This window comes from Watersipora subatra, chromosome 10 (genome assembly GCF_963576615.1).
Source record: "Watersipora subatra chromosome 10, tzWatSuba1.1, whole genome shotgun sequence".
NCBI lineage: Eukaryota > Metazoa > Bryozoa > Gymnolaemata > Cheilostomatida > Watersiporidae > Watersipora > Watersipora subatra.
Genome location: NC_088717.1, coordinates 15,517,360 through 15,537,541, shown reverse-complemented (window position 1 = coordinate 15,537,541; position 20,182 = coordinate 15,517,360). Strand labels below are relative to the sequence as shown.

Sequence of the window (20,182 nt, the reverse complement as noted above, 5' to 3'; positions counted from 1 at the left end):
AGCTATAGCTGGACATACCAAAGGGTAGACACAGAAAAGAGAAAACAAACTTCGAGAAATATGTATATAGACATTTTATATATTATTTGTATATTACATATTATTTTAAATATCTATATTTACATATAAATATTTGTCTATAAATATACCATACGTTTGTCTGCATTTTGGCTATAACTATTAAAACCCTGTTATTAAAACCCAGCATGTTGATGGATTTGAACTCAAGATCAATGTATCGACAGGTGTTTTACCCGGACACTCTACCACTGAGCTAGAACAGCATCTTAATCCAACATGTCATGTACCGCATACCCCATGTGCATGCTAATTATTTTAGCCTTGTGCCCACATCTCATGATGCCTCTGTTAAGAATTATTCTAGGACCCAAGTTTATGCGACACGATGCTTCTTCGTTTTATTTTTCGTTAGGGCTAATTTATTCTGCCCCACAATGTCAACAATAATTCATCTCAAACTTAAAATTTGGCAATTTGTGTACTGATTATATACATTATTTAAAGATATATGTTGCTTACCATGGCAAGTTATTCGTATCAGTTATACAGTATATCCGGTATCCGTTATAATAAAACGTTTCGCAATGCGAAAATTTCTGTTAAAAGTTAGTTTACTAAAATACATACAAAAACTTCCTTCAAGTATGTGTTTACTAAATTCATTAAAGTTAGATTTAGCGTTTATGTTACACGTCTGCTTCAAAAGTAAAGTTTTCCCGCGCAGTACATTGTAATGTTATACTATCTTGGGCCCGCAGATCATAACCACAAAATGCACTGAAGTCATTATAGGTACCAATAGTTACTATAAGGTTAACATAGTATTTTGGTACTATTTTTATTGATGGTGATTTTTACCAGGAGGTGATAACAGTAGATGATGACTATGAGTCACTATACCAATCTATATGTACGTTTATAGCCTAATATTTTAGCCTACACGCCAATTTTAGCATGCCGACACTGAAACGAACTGAAATCATATAACTGTATACAAAATAATTTCTGATTGTAATCGTAGCGAAATAAACTATATTTAACCATTACTTGCTAATGATTTCACATTTATATTTAAAAACCTTTAAATTTTTATTTTGCTTTTTAATTTATGTCAATGAAACACTTCTTTCAAGTTATGAAATTTATTATTTACAGTTGTCTGAAAACCTTTCCATTTGTTTTGTTTTTTTAATTTAGTTGTCTCGCACAAAACCTTTTCCTTAGTTTGTTGGAAGTTATAGGAAGTTTGAAAGTTACATTTGTTTGACAAAGTTTGAGAACCTTCACAGCTGTTAATATTTTTTCTCTTAATTTATTTCAACTACACAAAACACTTCTCTCATGATATGTAGTTTGAAAGTTAGACTGGCAAATGTTGTTATATGTAAAACACAAATAAATTTTCCGTTCAAAAACTTTTTTACTACCCGGGCAAAGCCGGATAGTACAGCAAGTATACATATTGAGATATAATATATATAAATATATATATTATATTTATATATTTTTATGTTATATATATAATATATATAATAGATAAGTGGTCAGGCCTACTGCTAACAGCACTCTACGCTCTAAAAAGTGCAGAGTGTTATAATTAACTATAGTTTTGGAATAGATTAATTAATGTTACTTATCTTTCTTCCAGATTGGTGGTTTTTTCTGGGGTCTCGACAGGTCTGTTTTGTGCTTCTACACTCGTCAGGTGACATGTGTTAAAATTTAAAACAAGTCACCTAACAAGTGCAGAAACACAAAACAGACCTGTCATGACATCAGAGAAAAACACCAATCTGGCAGAAAGATAAGTAACATTAACCTATTCCAACACTCTAGTAATTTATAATAATTTTGAACAAATATAGTTGGATCAATATGATTGGATTAATATGATTGAACCAATATGACCGAACCAATATGGTTAGACCAATATGATCGGACCAATATGACTGGGCCAATATGATTGAAACAGTAGGAGACAACCGTGCAAAGATTAGCTTATAATTGGCAGGTTTTTGGAATACGTTTTACATAACAGCAAACAGCAGGACTTTTTGCTGGTAAGCAATAGTCTATCAAAGTAAAGTATTCTAATGTAGACTTGTTTGGTGGATGTAGATATCAACAAAATTAAAGTGTTTAGTGTCTCCTACAGAAAATTATTATCAAAGAGTCAAATCCCCTTTAACCGGACACTTGTGAGAACCTGTTAAGCAGAAGTAGAGAGTAGACCAAGTATTTTCTATGATATAATATACATGTAATTGTCGAAGCAGTGTTTTTAATAAGACTAAAATATAGGATCATGAATAAATGTCTAGATACATTTACATGCGTTTACTAGAACAACAAACTTTATTCAGACGTCTGCTGAAATTAACAAATAGTTCAGAGTATTTAGAGTTTCAAAATATTGTAAGATCGTCAAAAAACACAAGCAACTTGCATATGTTAATTAGTACCTATCATATACAAAACTATGTTCAGATACATTAACCAATGACCACTGTTGGGTAATTGGCCAATTTGGCGGACCAATTAGAATACCAAATACTGGAAAATATCATAACCAAATACCAAATAAAATACCAAATACTTGAAAATCTCAGAGCCAAATACCAAATAAAATATCAAATACTCACAATTTTGTAAATCAAATACCAAATCGACTAGTACCACTGGGAAGTTTGAGAACCAAATACTATGTGAAATACCAAATACTGGCAATTGTTCAAACCAAATATCAAATCAAATAGTAATACATGAAAATCCCAAGACAAAATACCAAATACTGGCAATTCTTGAAACCAAATTCTAAATCAAATAATAATACTTGGAAATTTCAAAACGAAATACCAAATAAAATATCAAATACTTAGAAATCTCAGTACCAAATACCAAATCAAATAGGGATAATGGGAAATTTTATATTAAAATACCAAATAAATTACCAAACACTGCAATTTCTCGACATCAAATATCAAATCAAATAGTTATATTGTGAAATTTTTGAATCAAATACCAAATAAAATACCAAATACTAGAAATTTTAAAAACCAAATATCAAATAACAGTATAGGCTACTGGGAAATTTTAGAACCAAATGATGTAAAATCTTACAAAGCCGACTCTAAATTGAATAATGGGGAATGTCAATTCAATATCAACATCATTGCTAACTATGCTAAATATTAAATTCTGGAAAATATCAAGACCAAATTAAATTTATTTGCAGACTGAATTATCAAATCATTTAAAAATCACTGATCCATTCACATCCAACAACTACAATCACATACAAGCGCAATGCGGACCAAAGACAAAAGGGAAGTTTGATGGTTTCTGTACTGGGTTGCCGTTAAATGTGAGCCGTGAAGGAGAAGCTTTCTAAACATCAGTCGAATATCTATATTATTTCTAGCTAGCGGTTATAAACTTACACCAACCGAAATCAAAATTGATGATCAGAATGCAAAATAATAACGAATATCAAACACCAAATACTAGAAAATATTCATACCAAATAATTAACCAAAATACCAAAAAAATATTGGCCAATTATAAACCAAATTATGATACCAAAGCAAATGCCAGATACTGGACAATCTCAATTATACCGAACATTACCAAATAAATTAGCAAATATTTATAAATTCAGAACCAAATACCAAATAAAATTCTAAATACTGGGCTATCTCAGAACAAAATATCAAATAAAATACCAATTACTAAAAATTTTCAAAACTAAATACCAAATAAAATAGTAATACTGGGAAATTTCAAAATCAAAGACAAAATCAAATACCAAATACTAAGAAATCTAAGAACCAAATACTAAATAAAATACCAAATACTGGAAATTCTTGGAACCAAATACCAAATCAAATAAATATAGTATTTGGTATTTGAATTTGCAAATAGATCTATTTGAAATAAAATCAATTACCCATCCCTGCCAATGACTAAAAACCCTTTAACACTTGTTTCTGATATCGTCTTTCCGTCGTCTTTCGGGTCTGGTTCCAGCACAAAAACTCCAAGATGCCTAGCCTAACGTTCGCCTATTCGATCTTCCCTGTCGTCTTTGATCTCTAATTTGTCTTCCTTGGCCTTGCCTTTCTCTACCTTGACCTTCCCTCTGTCTTCCTTGGCCTTGTCTTTGTCTTCCTTGTCCTTGCCTTTGTCTTCCTTGTCTTGGCCTTTGTCTACCTTGGCCTTGCCTTTGTCTTCTTCCACGCTGGCCTCCACTTTGTCCTCTTTGTCTACTGAATGCCTGTGCATCTGGACAGGCACCCTAGAGAAACATACACAAAACATGTGTTGAGCATGCAGACTAATTTCTCATTTAGCTGACCAGTAGGTTCATGACTTATATCATAAATTAATAATAATGTAAGATGTCAACCCAACATTACAGTGCCACCCATAGATGTTGGGGATCGACTCAATTGTTATGCTCAAGAAAGAAGCCGAGGCTAAATGCTAACAGATAGCATTTTAAAATCGCATTTTTTATAGCAATACAATCATGCAATTTTATTTCTTAGTAATGATTTTGTGGTTAAAAGAACAAAAAACTAATGCTAAAAACAAAAACCCACTCGCAATTAAAGCTTCAAGCTGTGACATAAGGCGTCACTTTTCAGTAAAACGCAGGCTTACAAATTACGATGTCAACGCTGACAATTAGCCAATGCATGAACATGGAACTAAAGCGTTTATTTTGGCAATCATCCCTCTACATTTTCTTCATCTAGTCCCCATGCTAAGTTGTTGCAATTACTCGCCATGGCAGATAATTATAACACAAGGTTGAACCATAATATTTTAATGTCGCAAAAGTCTATTCTGTATTTCTCCTTCCTCATTCGTCTTTTAATGGCTTCTGACGTCCTCAGTCAAAATTTGGCATTTAGTGAAGTTCTTATTTGCTCTGAAGAAGTGCTTATAGAATTAAACTAATCAGCTTGCTCATGTATCTTGACTAGCTGAATGCCCAGTGTTGCACAAAGTGTTGTAGTAAAGAATTTGTTGAGTAATGTATGACTTTGTATTTGTATGATTTTGTATGAATTCATGAATATGAATATATACATTGTATGAATCTGATTAACTTCATCTAGGTGAATGACTGACATTGCTAGGCTAATAACAAACATTTACCATACTAAATTTCAAATGATGTTGTTTGTTTATTTCTGTGTCTTTTGCCAAATCACAGCTCAAATATTTAAAAGCGAGAGCTTAGCTATGATAGCTAAAACAGATTGTTGAAAAAACTTTTTTAATTTTTATGCTACACATTTGTTAAAGATTCGAAACAGTTTATAAACACGGGAGGTAAAGTAGTTGCTATTAACAAACTTCCTCTACCCAATGAATTCGAGTAACCTTAGCTAGTTAAAATCTCTCCTACAACAAGAATCGTGTTTGTCCTTCTATCTGGGCGTTGGGAGAAAATATTGCGCCTCACAGGAATCGACCCAAAATATTCCGCGGACGCATTGATGAGAAGCCAAGCACACTATCACCAAGTCATGCAGTTGATGCAAATCATTCTTTTCCATTAGCATAATTTATCACCTGAGTGGATGTACGAATGACAGACCCACAAACCAGCAACCACTTGAAGGTATTTATACGCGTAAATGAGTGCACTACCAAAAATTTAGTGTCTGTAAAAATTAGCAACTTTCAAAAGTTATCTGTTTAAAACCTATTAACGAAAGGCTCTGCTTTTATAGAAATAGTTTTGAACAGGCAATTTCAGATGATCTATTTCATAAAATAAGCAACTTTAATGTAATTATAAAATCACAGCTGTTTCTAGTCAATATTTTGCAAATGCTGTAAAACTTTCTGTCCATTTTCACAACTTGAAAATCTTGATGGAATTTAGTATTTGGTCAAAATTACGCAAAAGTATTGTTGGAACCTCAATATTTGTTGTTACACTGTTAATCCAGTACATTTTTATGCTGTCAGTTAGCAATTGAAATATGGATTTATTCGTTGAAGTTTAAAGGAAGTATAATGATTTCATATAAAAGTACAAGAGAGTCGTTTGTTTAGTTACCTCATCACAGGCTCGACTCTCTTGTGTTGATCCTGGACAGTCTTGATCCGGCGTGATGCAGACCCGAGTTCTGGATTGGATAGAACCACCACAAGTTACTGAACATGGTGTCCACTGTAACCACTCTGTCCATACTCCACCAGTCGGACATACTGTCTGTTAGAGTAAGCGTAAAATTGGAATGCATGTGTTCCAGATTTTTTTCTGTTATTGAATAGGCTAGTTGAGATGAACTCTTGCTTTTTGATTTTACTAAATTGACCTGCAGAAATAACTGCTTATGAAGTCATCAGTGCAAGAAAAAAACATTTGATCAAGTGAACTTGGCAAATGCTATTATGAGCACTAGTCTGCCATAGTCAAAGAACTTACAAAGCTTTTGTTTTAAGTTTTATATTTCACTTACCGTATGGTGGGTAAGATAAGCATATTTTTAAATGAGCAGTGAATGTGGTAAAATGATAATTCTACAAGCATGATTAGGAACTCACGGGTATTCCAGGACAGCTGCTGGTATCCGTTACAGGAGCACTAGTGGAGAAACAGTTAGTACAGCTTCGACTTCTTCGTCTGTTTTGAGACGTACCACAAGAAATACTACAGGTAGTCCAATTACTCCAGATAGTGCAGTCACAATTAGGACATAGCTCCTGATAACCAGTATAGACACAATAAGTGACATGCAAACACATAGTGCAATGCAGTAGTCGCTACCGCAATGTAAATGATCTGTTCCAAGAATGTTTCTATTATAGAGATTTTATGTTATATGAAGTGTAAAATACATTTAAAGGGCCTAATCCATTGCAAGATTTACCCAAACTTACCGTTTGATCATTCAAAAAGAAAAAAACTAAGCTTAAATTTTTAACTTAATGGCAGTGCAGTCACTGCGATATTGCTGGTTTGTATTGACAGCTTTTTCTTTTTCCTATTCACTTACATTAGGTTTAGGGTCCACGATTACAGAAAATATACATTAGGCTTTTTCTCAACAGTGAAGTTTGTGACATAAAAATACAAAGGTCAATATAACAAACCATGAAACATTCAAATTGTATAAAGAACTGCTAACAAATTGGAGAACACCGTAGCATATATATGTACACTAGTATATTTGATTGGCTGGTGCTTATGCCAAAAAAGCTACATAGACTACAATTTGCGACTTAACCAATGTTTTTATTCCACGACCAAACGAGCGGGGCCAATGTTTGACAGTTTTTATGACAAATGCATGTGCACACAACTGACGAAAATTATTCATCAACAACGTCGCAAACCCTTGTATCGAAATCTCATCAACAAATTTAACCATTTTTTGTAGAGTTGTTAAAGTATAATAACGGTACAAAACACATATAAGCCTATTTGAATATGTTACCAAGTCTTTCAAAATTGCCGACATATTCCTAAACCTTACCCATCTGATCGGATTATACACAAATAGACAGATTAATTTGGCCAAAAATCTTTATTAAAACTGGCCAAGCCTTACTTTTATCAAAATAAAGACCGGCAAACGAAACGCCGAGTGACAGAGAAAAGAACCATTAAGTTGTGCGCATTTCACGAAAAAATAGCGTGCACATTTCACCAGTCTATAGCATTGTCGAATTGCCGAAGGTTTCTGTAATTAACGGAGAAGTACAGAAATCGTTTCTTTTTGCCAATTTCAAAGTAACTGACATTTTGGAAACTTTTGAGTACTTTGGTCTTCTAACTGATGACCAAAGCAGTGAAAGTAAAGGAAATGACGATGATATTTTTTTCTAACGATCCTTATGAGATTATTACATAATTTAATTATAAGTTTGGATGACTATTGAAGTGTTATAGTCAGACTGACAACATCGATGATGAGCAATATGTTACTGTTATTATTTTTTCTAAATAGTTTTGTTAAATAGATTTTTTTTATATCTATATATATATCACAACTTCTTGATATTGTTAGCTATGACGTTTGGGTTTGTAAACAAAATTATGCATTGGTTTTCTATTATTACTATATTAATGATATTGGTTATTCTAATAATATCAGTGCATTTTACTTCCAATATTGCATTTCTCCTATTGCAGGAGGAGAGATATAAACATATAATCTTTTTCTTTCATTATTGCTATTTGTTGTATATAATAACACCGATATCCAGTACATTACAGCTACCATTGCAGTTATCCTATTACACTGCAGTGCCATTTGACCTCTAATATTGCATTTCTCAACCATCAGTACCCTTTCTTTTTTCCAATATCACTTTGGTCATGGCCTGTATGACAGGGAAATTTCTAGTATAATAATTTCTAGCTGTTCTGCAATAAGTTGTTATGTAAAACAACCCAAAAAGTGGATTTGTCTGCTTGGTTATTCTGAAGACCGAGCAGACTTGAAACTCATGTGGTCTTATTTGTTACAGTTGAATAAATTAAGTAATGCCATCTCTATGCCCACTTTTCATACAAATAACATATTTATTTAGAACCTGTTTGTTTGAACAGAAAATATTTCAGCTGCCCAAAAATTACTGCGCATAAAATAATGTGGTCGATGTAAATTGTTTTGTTTAAAACCTCTCTACATGTACTTCGCTAACAGCATCATGATCAACAAAAAAATTTCAATAAGTGAACAAAATACTCCCATATAATATCACAAAATATCACAAGATCATGAAGTGAGTTTTTTATATATGTAGCTGCTGTGTGAAAACACACACTGAAAGACTTTTCTTAGAATGTCCTTCCAAAAACATATCGTTTTCAAATATTTCGAATATGTTGGTTTTTCATCATGGATTGAGCCTTTTTTGTTTTAACAAAAACAAAGGGTGCAAAAATGCCCTCATTAGTCGTAGGAAGATTGGCAATGAAACAGAATAGTGAACCGCTAAATTAAATAGTTTACGTAAACTGTAAGCATTGTGTTTGTGCCAAGCCTTTTTGTAAAACTTGACATTCAGTGTATGCCAACTTGACTACGTTAATCCATTTACTAAACATGTCAATATTATATGTATCACATCTTTAATCCATTTACTAGATGTGTCACTATTACGTGTATCACATATTTAATCCATTTACTAGATGTGTCACTATTACATGTATCACATATTTAATCCATTTACTAGATGTGTCACTATTACATGTATCACATATTTAATCCATTTACTAGATGTGTCACTATTAAATGTATCACATCTTTAATCCATTTACTAGACATGTCAATATTACATGTATCACATAATTAATCCATTTACTAGATGTGTCACTATTACATGTATCACATATTTAATCCATTTACTAGATGTGTCACTATTACATGTATCACATCTTTAATCCATTTACTAGACATGTCAATATTACATGTATCACATAATTAATCCATTTACTAGACGTGTCACTATTACATGTATCACATATTTAATCCATTTACTAGATGTGTCAATATTACATGTATAACATATTTAATCCATTTACTAGACATGTCACTATTAGATGTATCACATATTTAATCCATTTACTAGATGTGTAACTATTAAATGTCTAACCAAGAACACGAGCTAGTAAAATAAAGTTAGTAAATAGATGCAGGGCCTAAACACCGCTCTTAGTCTTACTATAAACTCACATACCTACTTTTAACTTGTGATAATTTGTTGCTATAGCAACCAATAGTGTAGGTCACTTGCTAGCAAATGATAACAAACAACACTGGTTGAGAAACAAGCATTTGAAGATGCTTATTTAAAACGCAATCGCTACCTCTCCACAGGTCTGTGACTCCGTAAATGAACCTGGGCAATCGAAAATGTCTCCTACGTTGCTGCATGTCCTTGTCCGTGTTTGTGTAGAGCCTCCGCATGACACCTGACAAGGAGTCCAGGCACTCCAACCATTCCAAACAGCTGGTATTAGATCGGTTCGATCACAGCTTCTCTGTATAGCATGACACAGCAGAATGTGTTACCAGTGAAAAGTAATGTTGAGAAAGGTATATTGACAGACAGGCTTTAACAAAACAATGTACAAAGGTTTTTCTAGTCAGAGTATGTCCTAGTAAACACTGTCATTGCAGCTAAACACTAGCATACTCTAAAGTTTAGCTGGTAGATAGACTTTATTAGCCTCAAACTACTGACCTGACTTTTTGTAGCATACTTTATTTTTTACATTTTAGTCTGGTTTGCACATAAATGTAAGAATTACTAATATACTTACAGAAGGACAGCTTCTGCGTTCTAACTGCGCAGCACAATTATTTGGGCAAAATCGATTTCTCCGCCGACTGGATACAACACCGCAGGTTCCTGGGCAGGATCTCCATGGAGTCCAGCTAGTACAGTCGCATGTTGGACAAGATATCTACATGACATAACAGATCGTATTAGTATTGTATGCTGGTAACAAGCGAAATATATTGATAGACAGGCTCAGGGTTTAAATAACAGATATTCTCTTGCAGCACAGTTTATCATGCTGTTTCTTTGTTGCGTCATGATTTTTGGTTTTACACTAATTTATCATTGCGTGTCAAAAAGTATTTTGAAACCATATGACGCACCCAACTATAAAACACAAATAAAAGAAAAACCAAATTATAAAGTGCATGACACAAAATAGTCAGTCAGGTTTAACTTTATTCAAATCAACAACAATGTAATAAAGTAAAGATGTAAACAATGTAAAAAAGTAGTGCCACTTTTCAATCGTTCTTCTTCACCAAATCCATCAAACTACTCGTCTGCTGCATCAGAATTGAATAGTGAGCCCAAATCTGTTTTTTCATCATCCGATACAGTTTCATTGCAGTTGCTTGAATTTTGAAGAATGATTTTTGCTTTTGTGAAAGCTTGAAGAATGGTTTAAAAGATACTTTGGCCTAAGCATTGATATTGAATAATAAGCAGCAAATAGTTGTATCACTAGCCTGATGTTGCTTACCATCACCCAAGGACAGGGTATCTGTATGACACAGCAGAACATATCGCTATTATAAACTGTTTTCAAGTAAAATATATTGACAGATAAGTTTTTTTACCTCAGTTTATGCAGTCTTTATAATTCTACATATATCTGACTTTCTATAATAAATAGACGCTATTACACAGCCTTTGTAGATTTATACCAACATAACACAGATTTTAGATAACATAATATGTAATTTGTCAGTTTAAACTAATGTACTGTTTCTTTGCGATGTCATGATTCTATAGTTTTTAAATTCATTTGTTCATAAATGAAATAATTACTCATAAACTTACAACAGGACAGGTGTCTTGCTCTGTCGCTGTGTCGCATGCGTCAGGGCAAACTCTGGTTCTTTGCCTATCTCCTGTGACACCGCATTCAGTAGGACAGGCTTCCCAGTTAGACCATTCGGTGCAGTCACAAGGAGGACATGATATCTGTATGACACAGCAGAACATATCGCTATTGTAAACTGTTATCAAGTAAAATATATTGACAGACAAGTTTTACTAACTGAGTGTATGTAGTCTTTATGACTCTACATGTATCTGACTGTCTATAATAAACAGATACTATTACACGGTCCAAGGAGATTTATACCAACATTGCATGGAGTTTGGATAGCATATATAATTTGTCAGTTTCAAACTAATGTACTGTTTCTTTGCGATGTCATGATTCTATAGTTTTTAAATTCATTTGTCCATAAATGTAACTATTATTATAAACTTACAACATCACAGGTTTCTTGCTCTGTCGCTGTGTCACATGCGTCAGGGCAACTTCTGGTTCTTTGCCTATTTCCTGCGACACCGCATTCGGTGGGACAGGCTCCCCAGTTAGACCACTCAGTGCAGTCACAAGGAGGACATGGTATCTGTATGACACAGCAGAACATATCAATATTGTAAACTGTTATCAAGTAAAATATATTGACAGAAAAGTTTTACTAACTGAGTGTATGTAGTCTTTATGACTCTACATGTATCTGACTGTCTATAATAAACAGATACTATTACACGGTCCTAGTAGACTTATACCAACATTGTATAGAGTTTTGATAGCAAATATAATTTGTCAGTTTCAAACTAATGTACTGTTTCTTTGCGATGTCATGATTCTATAGTTTTTAAACCCACTTTTTCAATAATGCAATAATTATTTATAAACTTACAGCAGGACAGTTGTTTTCCTCTGACTCTGTGTCACATGTGTCAGAGCAACTTCTGGCTCTTTGCTGAGTTCCTGTGGCACCACATTCAGTAGGACAGGCTCCCCAGTTAGACCACTCAGTGCAGGTGCAAGAAGGACAAGGCGGAGCAAAGAAAATTAGTGCAAAGCTAGAACTGTCATCACAGCCTTCATTAACTAGTTCGCAATTGACGTCAACCCCAGAAATTTCAATTAAATCTATAAGAAATGGTGAAACATCAGAAATGGAATAATGTAGTATTTTTAAGTTCATGAAATCCTAAACACACTATGAAGAATTTTGTTTTTCTTGGTTAATCGCTATGACCCTAACATATGAATATCTTGTTTTTAAAAAAGTTATTTCTAGCATATGACATCACAATTTTAAAACAATTACAGTTTAGGTAGGCTTACAAAAACATATTCAGTATAAAACTAACTAAACAATGTAAAAGTTTAACCATATATAGTTATAGTCAAGAACCAAACTTATGGTCGAGATCCGAGACAAACAAATCTCACACTTTGTTGGTCGAAAACCGCATTTGCCGAGGACTGAAACGTTCGAGAACCGAGATTTCACTGTATATAATTGCTGAGTTTTTGGCAGTATTTACAACTCTGAATCAAGTTAGACAGAGTACAAACACTCTTTGAAAACATGCATGAAAACACATGAAAACACATGTACTCTTTTAAAAATATTAGTTTCAACATGAAACTGTTTTGACATATGAACAATTGTACAAAAAATTGGAACCAATTAACTTATAAAAGGTAATATGAGTGCAACCATTCTACTGACAATTCTAATTGTATGATTGGTAAAGATAATTTGAAAGAATATGTCTTAAGTCTGTGTGGACAGTTGTTTGGTTGATAGTCAGATCAAGAAGAAAATGTGAAGACTGATAAACTTACAGTATATATAAAATATGAACAACATCCATCCAATGAATATGTAATATTTATCGCGTACCAGTTTTATTCTCGCGTAACAGTCATATTGTTTATGTATATTTTAGTCATATGTTTTATTTATCGCGTAACCGTCGTATTATTCACATATCAGAATATCCGTGTTAGCTCTTAAAGAATGTGTTTAGTTTTATGACTAAAAAGTAAACATGGAGAGAGTCAAGTCAATTTACCGGTATTTGAACATGATTTGCTTCATTTATGATCAAGTAAATATTATAGTAAATATTATAGCAAATATTATAGTAAATAGTAAATCTTTATTATAATAAGGGCCATATTTATTATGTAAAATACACATACAGTTTATATATAGTATATATACACATATATGTCTCGAAGTATGTCTGTTGTCGTCGTATGCGTATCTGTCTGCGCTCTGGCTATAGATCTTAAAATTTTGGATTAAGCAATCCGTACCCAAAAACATTGATCTCAGATTCTACCGTTTGCCAGTCCAATGCCCTACCCATTGGACCACAGAGATTGAGCTATTCGGTTGCCGAAATAAGTGGCTATATTGGAGCTATACTCAACGACTTTGCATACCACGCAGGGTGATTGCGTAAATCAATGATAGTCAATAATAAGCTTACTAAAATGTTCCACTAGCAACCTGCCAGGCTAATAACAAGTTGCTAATAAGCTACCAGGCTAATAGCAACTCTCATTAGGTGCACTTCTAAGCTGATTTTTAACACCCGGTAAACGCCAGGTGGCACAAGTAGTACATCTATATAGATACATGTATATAGTATACATGAATATAGTATATGTACATATATATAAATATATATACATACATATATAGGCCTATATATATAGCTATATAGGCCTATATATATAAATATATATATACAACCTTCTTCTTCATCAGTATATATATACAGTCAAACATGGATAAATCGTCCACGGATAGCTCGAAAAAATGGTTAATTCGAACATTTCCTTTGGTCCGTTCCCACGTAATGATAAATTGCTATAGATAACTCGAATTCAACACTGTTAATTCGAACTGTTTTTTTGCCCAACAGCTACCGAAACGGTTGTTTTCGCTTTAGAAAATCACTTTATTCAAAGCCATAGAGGTAAACTTCATCTTTTCGTAATTCATAAGCATCGTTATTACCACCATCGGCAAAATATTTTTGTCAACGACTTTTCTAAAAGTTTGGTGAAATTTGATTTATACAGCGATACGATGAATAGCACGGGCTAGCCGGGTCATGCGCGCAAGAATTTTCGCCACGCACATACAAAACAAAAATCGCATGTTGTTTTGTATGTGCGTGGCGAAAATCTTTGCGTGCGTGACTCGGCTAGCCCGTGATGAATAGTTTTCCGACGTTGATTCCGTGTTGAATCAACGTCGGAATGTTGAATGTTTAAAACGTCTTAAAAAATGTTGTAATTAAACGTATACGTTGTTTGAGCTACAAAAAACTATTCATCGTTTGACCTAAACACAGAATACGTGTGTACATTCAATAAGTATCTATTAAAAAAGCGTGAGTGATATAGAATGTACCGTAAAACCTCGTAAAACTTCTAATTGAACTGCCTCGGAGTGTTGCTCTTAACGAATCCCAGGTAAAGTAAAGTAATCTGCATAAACTTCAAGAAAAAACGGCAAAATTGATGGTGGGTAAAACCCCAAAAGAAAAAAATGTCTTTTCTTTTGAGAATTTCAACAACGATCAAGTTTTGCCAATGTCAATCTGAAAAACGTCCTGGCAATAACATCACCTCAAACAACAAACCAATCTCAAGTGATAGAAAAATCTCTATACTTTTTCATGAAAACGTTTTAAACTTTACATTAGAAGCATTTAATTTGAAACAAGCCATTTGTGCTTTTGATTTATATTATAGTTTGTATATGTACATGTATCTACTAATAAATAAGTAAATATATGGACTTGTGACAGTGCTCTGATAACTTGAATGCTCTGATAATTCGAACACTTTTGCTCGGTCCCTTGAAGTTCGAGTTATCCATGTTTGACTGTATATATATATATATATATATATATATATATATATATATATATATATATATATATATATATATATATATATATATATATATATATATATATATATATATATAGTTATATATATAGTTATATATATATAGTTATATATATATACATATATAGAAGAAGGTTGCAGTTCATTAGAAGAGAGTGCAATATTAAAATAGAGCATTTATATAAAATTTATTAAGAACTGAAAACTTTTAAAACATTTTACTACTTAAAGTTTCATGGTTGTTACCATTCATCAGGTAAAATTAAAATGATCCGAAGCTCATATGACTGTACGCAAAAACACATCGAGTAGCTTGACGATAAAAGCCAGCTACATATAATACAACAATTTAATTGGTTCATGTCACAGCATTGCAAATTAAATGCTTATTTGAATGCCTGCCCTTTGACACAAGCTCGTTTCTTGAGTTTAAGCTTGCAAGCTCAAGTTTGTATAGAATGAAGTACTTCTCCCAAATACACAAATTACAGTGTTTACTGGTCTTATTGTAACTACTCGCTTTTTTCAATACTCTCCACTTGATGTCGTACTGGATGGATCGATCTTTAAGCTGCCATATATAATTACTTAGTTCTGTTGAAGTTCGTTTTGATGGATTGTTGAAGCTGCTACGATGGTTGTAATATCTTTTCTTGAATGAGCCCTCTGTCAGGCCAACATATGTCTGTTTGGTAGCATCAGTTTCGTTGGTCATAACTGTAGCCTGATAAATGACAGAACTAGACAAACATGCATTTGGCAGTGGACATGTACCTTTATCTCGACAGTTGCATGTTGCTGTTGGCTTTTTGTTTGGTAGCTGTGCTTTGTTGTTATTTGCAATAATCTGTCCAATATTCTTCATGCAGCTATAGCTAAGTTTTAAATTGTTTCTATTAAATATCGAATAAAGTTTGTGATCTTTGGTAGATTCTTCACTCAGAGCTCTGAAAAAAAGCTTTCCTATATTGGTGGCAACAATTTTAGAGAAAGGGGGGTTATACCGAGGTATATTTCTCCTGCGTTTGTTTCTGGTGTTATGTAATGTTGTATTCTCACTAAATGTCAATTTATGATGGTATCCTCTTCTATTAAGGGCTGCTTGGTGTTCTTTCGTATTTTGTCTAAATATATCTTGATTGGATGATATTGGTGAGAGGGGCAGGTTGACTGATGCTGGAATGTTTTTGATGATGGAGGGTGGGTGGTTAGATCTTGTGTGCACGTATCTAGGCATATTATTGGGTTTGCTGAAAGGTCTATATAATTCATTCTGTAGATCTAACGATATATCCAAAAACTCAATGGTGCTTTTATTTGCATATACAGATATTTTCAGCCCATATCGATGGAATAATGAGCACAGATTTTTCTTGAGTTTTTTAGTTTGTTTAGGAGTTGCTCTCACTACGCCAAGTCCATCATCTCGGTATAATCCAAAATATAACATTCATATGACTGTTTTTGCGTACAGTCATATGAGCTTCAGATTATTTTAATTTTACTTGATGAATGGTAACAACCATGAAACTTTAAGTAGTAAAATGTTTTAAATGTTCTCAGTCTTTAATAAATTTTATGTATATATATATTATATATATATATATATATATATATATTATGGCATTAACAGCCTACAAAACTGCCAGAATATAAATATAAAACTGCCAGTAGTAAATATAAACAACACACCAGACTGCCATAGTACTAGAAAATATAAACAACACAAAGGACTGTCAGGCTACTAGAAAATATAAACAACACACAGGACTGTCAGGCTACTAAAAAATATAAACAACACACAGGACTGTCAGGGTACTAGAAAATATAAACAACACACAGGACTGTCAGGCTACTAGTAAATATAAACAACACACAGGACTGTCATAGTACTAGTAAATATAAACAACACACAGGGCTGTCAGGCTATTAAAAAATATAAACAACACACAGGACTGTCAAGGTACTAAAAAATATAAACAACACATAGGACTGTCAGGCTACTAGTAAATATAAACAACACACAGGACTGTCAGGCTACTAAAAAATATAAACAACACACAGGACTGTCAGGCTACTAGAAAATATAAACAACACACAGGACTGTCAGGCTACTAGTAAATATAAACAACACACAGGACTCCCATAAAACTAGTAAATATAAACAACACACAGGACTGTCAGGCTACTAGAAAATATAAACAGCACAAAGGACTGTCAGGCTACTAAAAAATATAAACAACACACAGGACTGTCAGGCTACTAGTAAATATAAACAACACACAGAACTGCCAGGGTACTAGAAAATATAAACAACACATAGGACTGTCAGGCTACTAGTAAATATAAACAACACACAGGACTGTCAGGCTACTAGAAAATATGAACAACACACAGGACTGCCATAGTACTAGTAAATATAAACAACACACAGGACTGTCAGGGTACTAGAAAATATAAACGACACACAGGACTGTCAGGCTACTAGTAAATATAAACAACACACAGGACTCCCATAAAACTAGTAAATATAAACAACACACAGGACTGTCAGGCTACTAGTAAATATAAACAACACACAGGACTGTCAGGCTACTAGTAAATATAAACAACACACAGGACTGTCAGGCTACTAGAAAATATAAACAACACACAGGACTGCCATAGTACTAGAAAATATAAACAACACACAAGACTGTCAGGCTACTAAAAAATATAAACAACACACAGAACTGCACTGCCAGGGTACTAGAAAATATAAACAACACATAGGACTGTCAGGCTACTAGTAAATATAAACAACACACAGGACTGTCAGGCTACTAGTAAATATAAACAACACACAGGACTGTCAGGCTACTAGAAAATATAAACAACACACAGGACTGTCAGGCTACTAGTAAATATAAACAACACACAGGACTGTCAGGCTACTAGTAAATATAAACAACACACAGGACTGTCAGGCTACTAGTAAATATAAACAACACACAGGACTGTCAGGCTACTAGAAAATATAAACGACACACAGGACTGTCAGGCTACTAGTAAATATAAACAACACACAGGACTGTCAGGGTACTAGAAAATATAAACAACACATAGGACTGTCAGGCTACTAGTAAATATAAACAACACACAGGACTGTCAGGCTACTAGAAAATATAAACAACACACAGGACTGCCATAGTACTAGTAAATATAAACAACACACAGGACTGTCAGGGTACTAGAAAATATAAACGACACACAGGACTGTCAGGCTACTAGTAAATATAAACAACACACAGGACTCCCATAAAACTAGTAAATATAAACAACACACAGGACTGTCAGGCTACTAGTAAATATAAACAACACACAGGACTGTCAGGCTACTAGTAAATATAAACAACACACAGGATTGTCAGGCTACTAGAAAATATAAACAACACACAGGACTGCCATAGTACTAGAAAATATAAACAACACACAAGACTGTCAGGCTACTAAAAAATATAAACAACACACAGGACTCCCATAAAACTAGTAAATATAAACAACACACAGGACTGTCAGGCTACTAGTAAATATAAACAACACACAGGACTGTCAGGCTACTAGTAAATATAAACAACACACAGGACTGTCAGGCTACTAGTAAATATAAACAACACACAGGACTCCCATAAAACTAGTAAATATAAACAACACACAGGACTGTCAGGCTACTATATATAAAATATAAACAACACACAGGACTGTCAGGCTACTAGAAAATATAAACAACACATAGGACTGTCAGGCTACTAGTAAATATAAACAACATACTGGACTGTCAGGCTACTAGAAAATATAAACAACACACAGGACTGCCATAGTACTAGTAAATATAAACAACACACAGGACTGTCAGGCTACTAGAAAATATAAACAACACATAGGACTGTCAGGCTACTAGTAAATATAAACAACACACAGGACTGTCAAGGTACTAGAAAATATAAACAACACATAGGACTGTCAGGCTACTAGTAAATATAAACAACACACAGGACTGTCAGGCTACTAGAAAATATAAACAACACACAGGACTGCCACAGTACTAGTAAATATAAACAACACATAGGACTGTCAGGCTACTAGAAAATATAAACAACACACAGGACTGTCAGGCTACTAGTAAATATAAACAACACACAGGACTCCCATAAAACTAGTAAATATAAACAACACACAGGACTGTCAGGCTATATACTATATATATAGTATATTTTATACTATATATAAAATATAAACAACACACAGGACTGTCAGGCTACTAGAAAATTTAAGCAACACATAGGACTGTCAGGCTACTAGAAAATATAAACAACACACAGGACTGCCATAGTACTAGTAAATATAAACAACACACAGGGCTGTCAGGCTACTAGAAAATATTAACAACACACAGGACTGTCAGGCTACTAGAAAATATAAACAACACACAGGACTGTCAGGCTACTAGTAAATATAAACAACACACAGGACTGTCAGGCTACTAAAAAATATAAACAACACACAGGACTGACTCGGTACGAGAATGTATAATATCAAGTAGGTGTTGTCAACAATGGCATTCTGATTTTAGCTAGAATGTTATGCTCACCCGGTGGCCCTTCTATTTCTTTATCCGCGCTTATTATTAGTATTAACAAATCGAATAGTTGAACATTAGATATGCAGAACTGCTGTCCCATGGCTATCGTTCGAATAGGGTCTACAAAGTATTTTCAACATGTTTTTCATTTTATGTTGTATTTGCAATTTAACTTTCAAAGAAACGTGGTAATGACTTGAAAATACGCCATCTTCTGATTCGGTTCACATTTCTCCTCTCACCTTCTCTTGTCATTAGTTTTTTTCCAGTTTGGTCAATCAAAAATTGCA

The 20,182-nt window shown here is 33.5% G+C and overlaps 1 protein-coding gene across 1 annotated transcript; it reads right to left on the bottom strand.

Annotated features, from left to right (window-relative positions):
* Positions 1-4,071: 4,071 nt before the first annotated feature.
* Positions 4,072-6,248, bottom strand: LOC137406816 (uncharacterized). The gene is made up of 2 exons (XM_068093428.1): positions 6,106-6,248; positions 4,072-4,315 (listed from the first exon to the last, which is right to left on the bottom strand). The coding sequence occupies exons 1-2, from the start codon at positions 6,246-6,248 to the stop codon at positions 4,072-4,074; spliced, it is 387 nt and encodes a 128-aa protein (XP_067949529.1).
* Between the last annotated feature and the right edge of the window lie 13,934 nt (positions 6,249-20,182).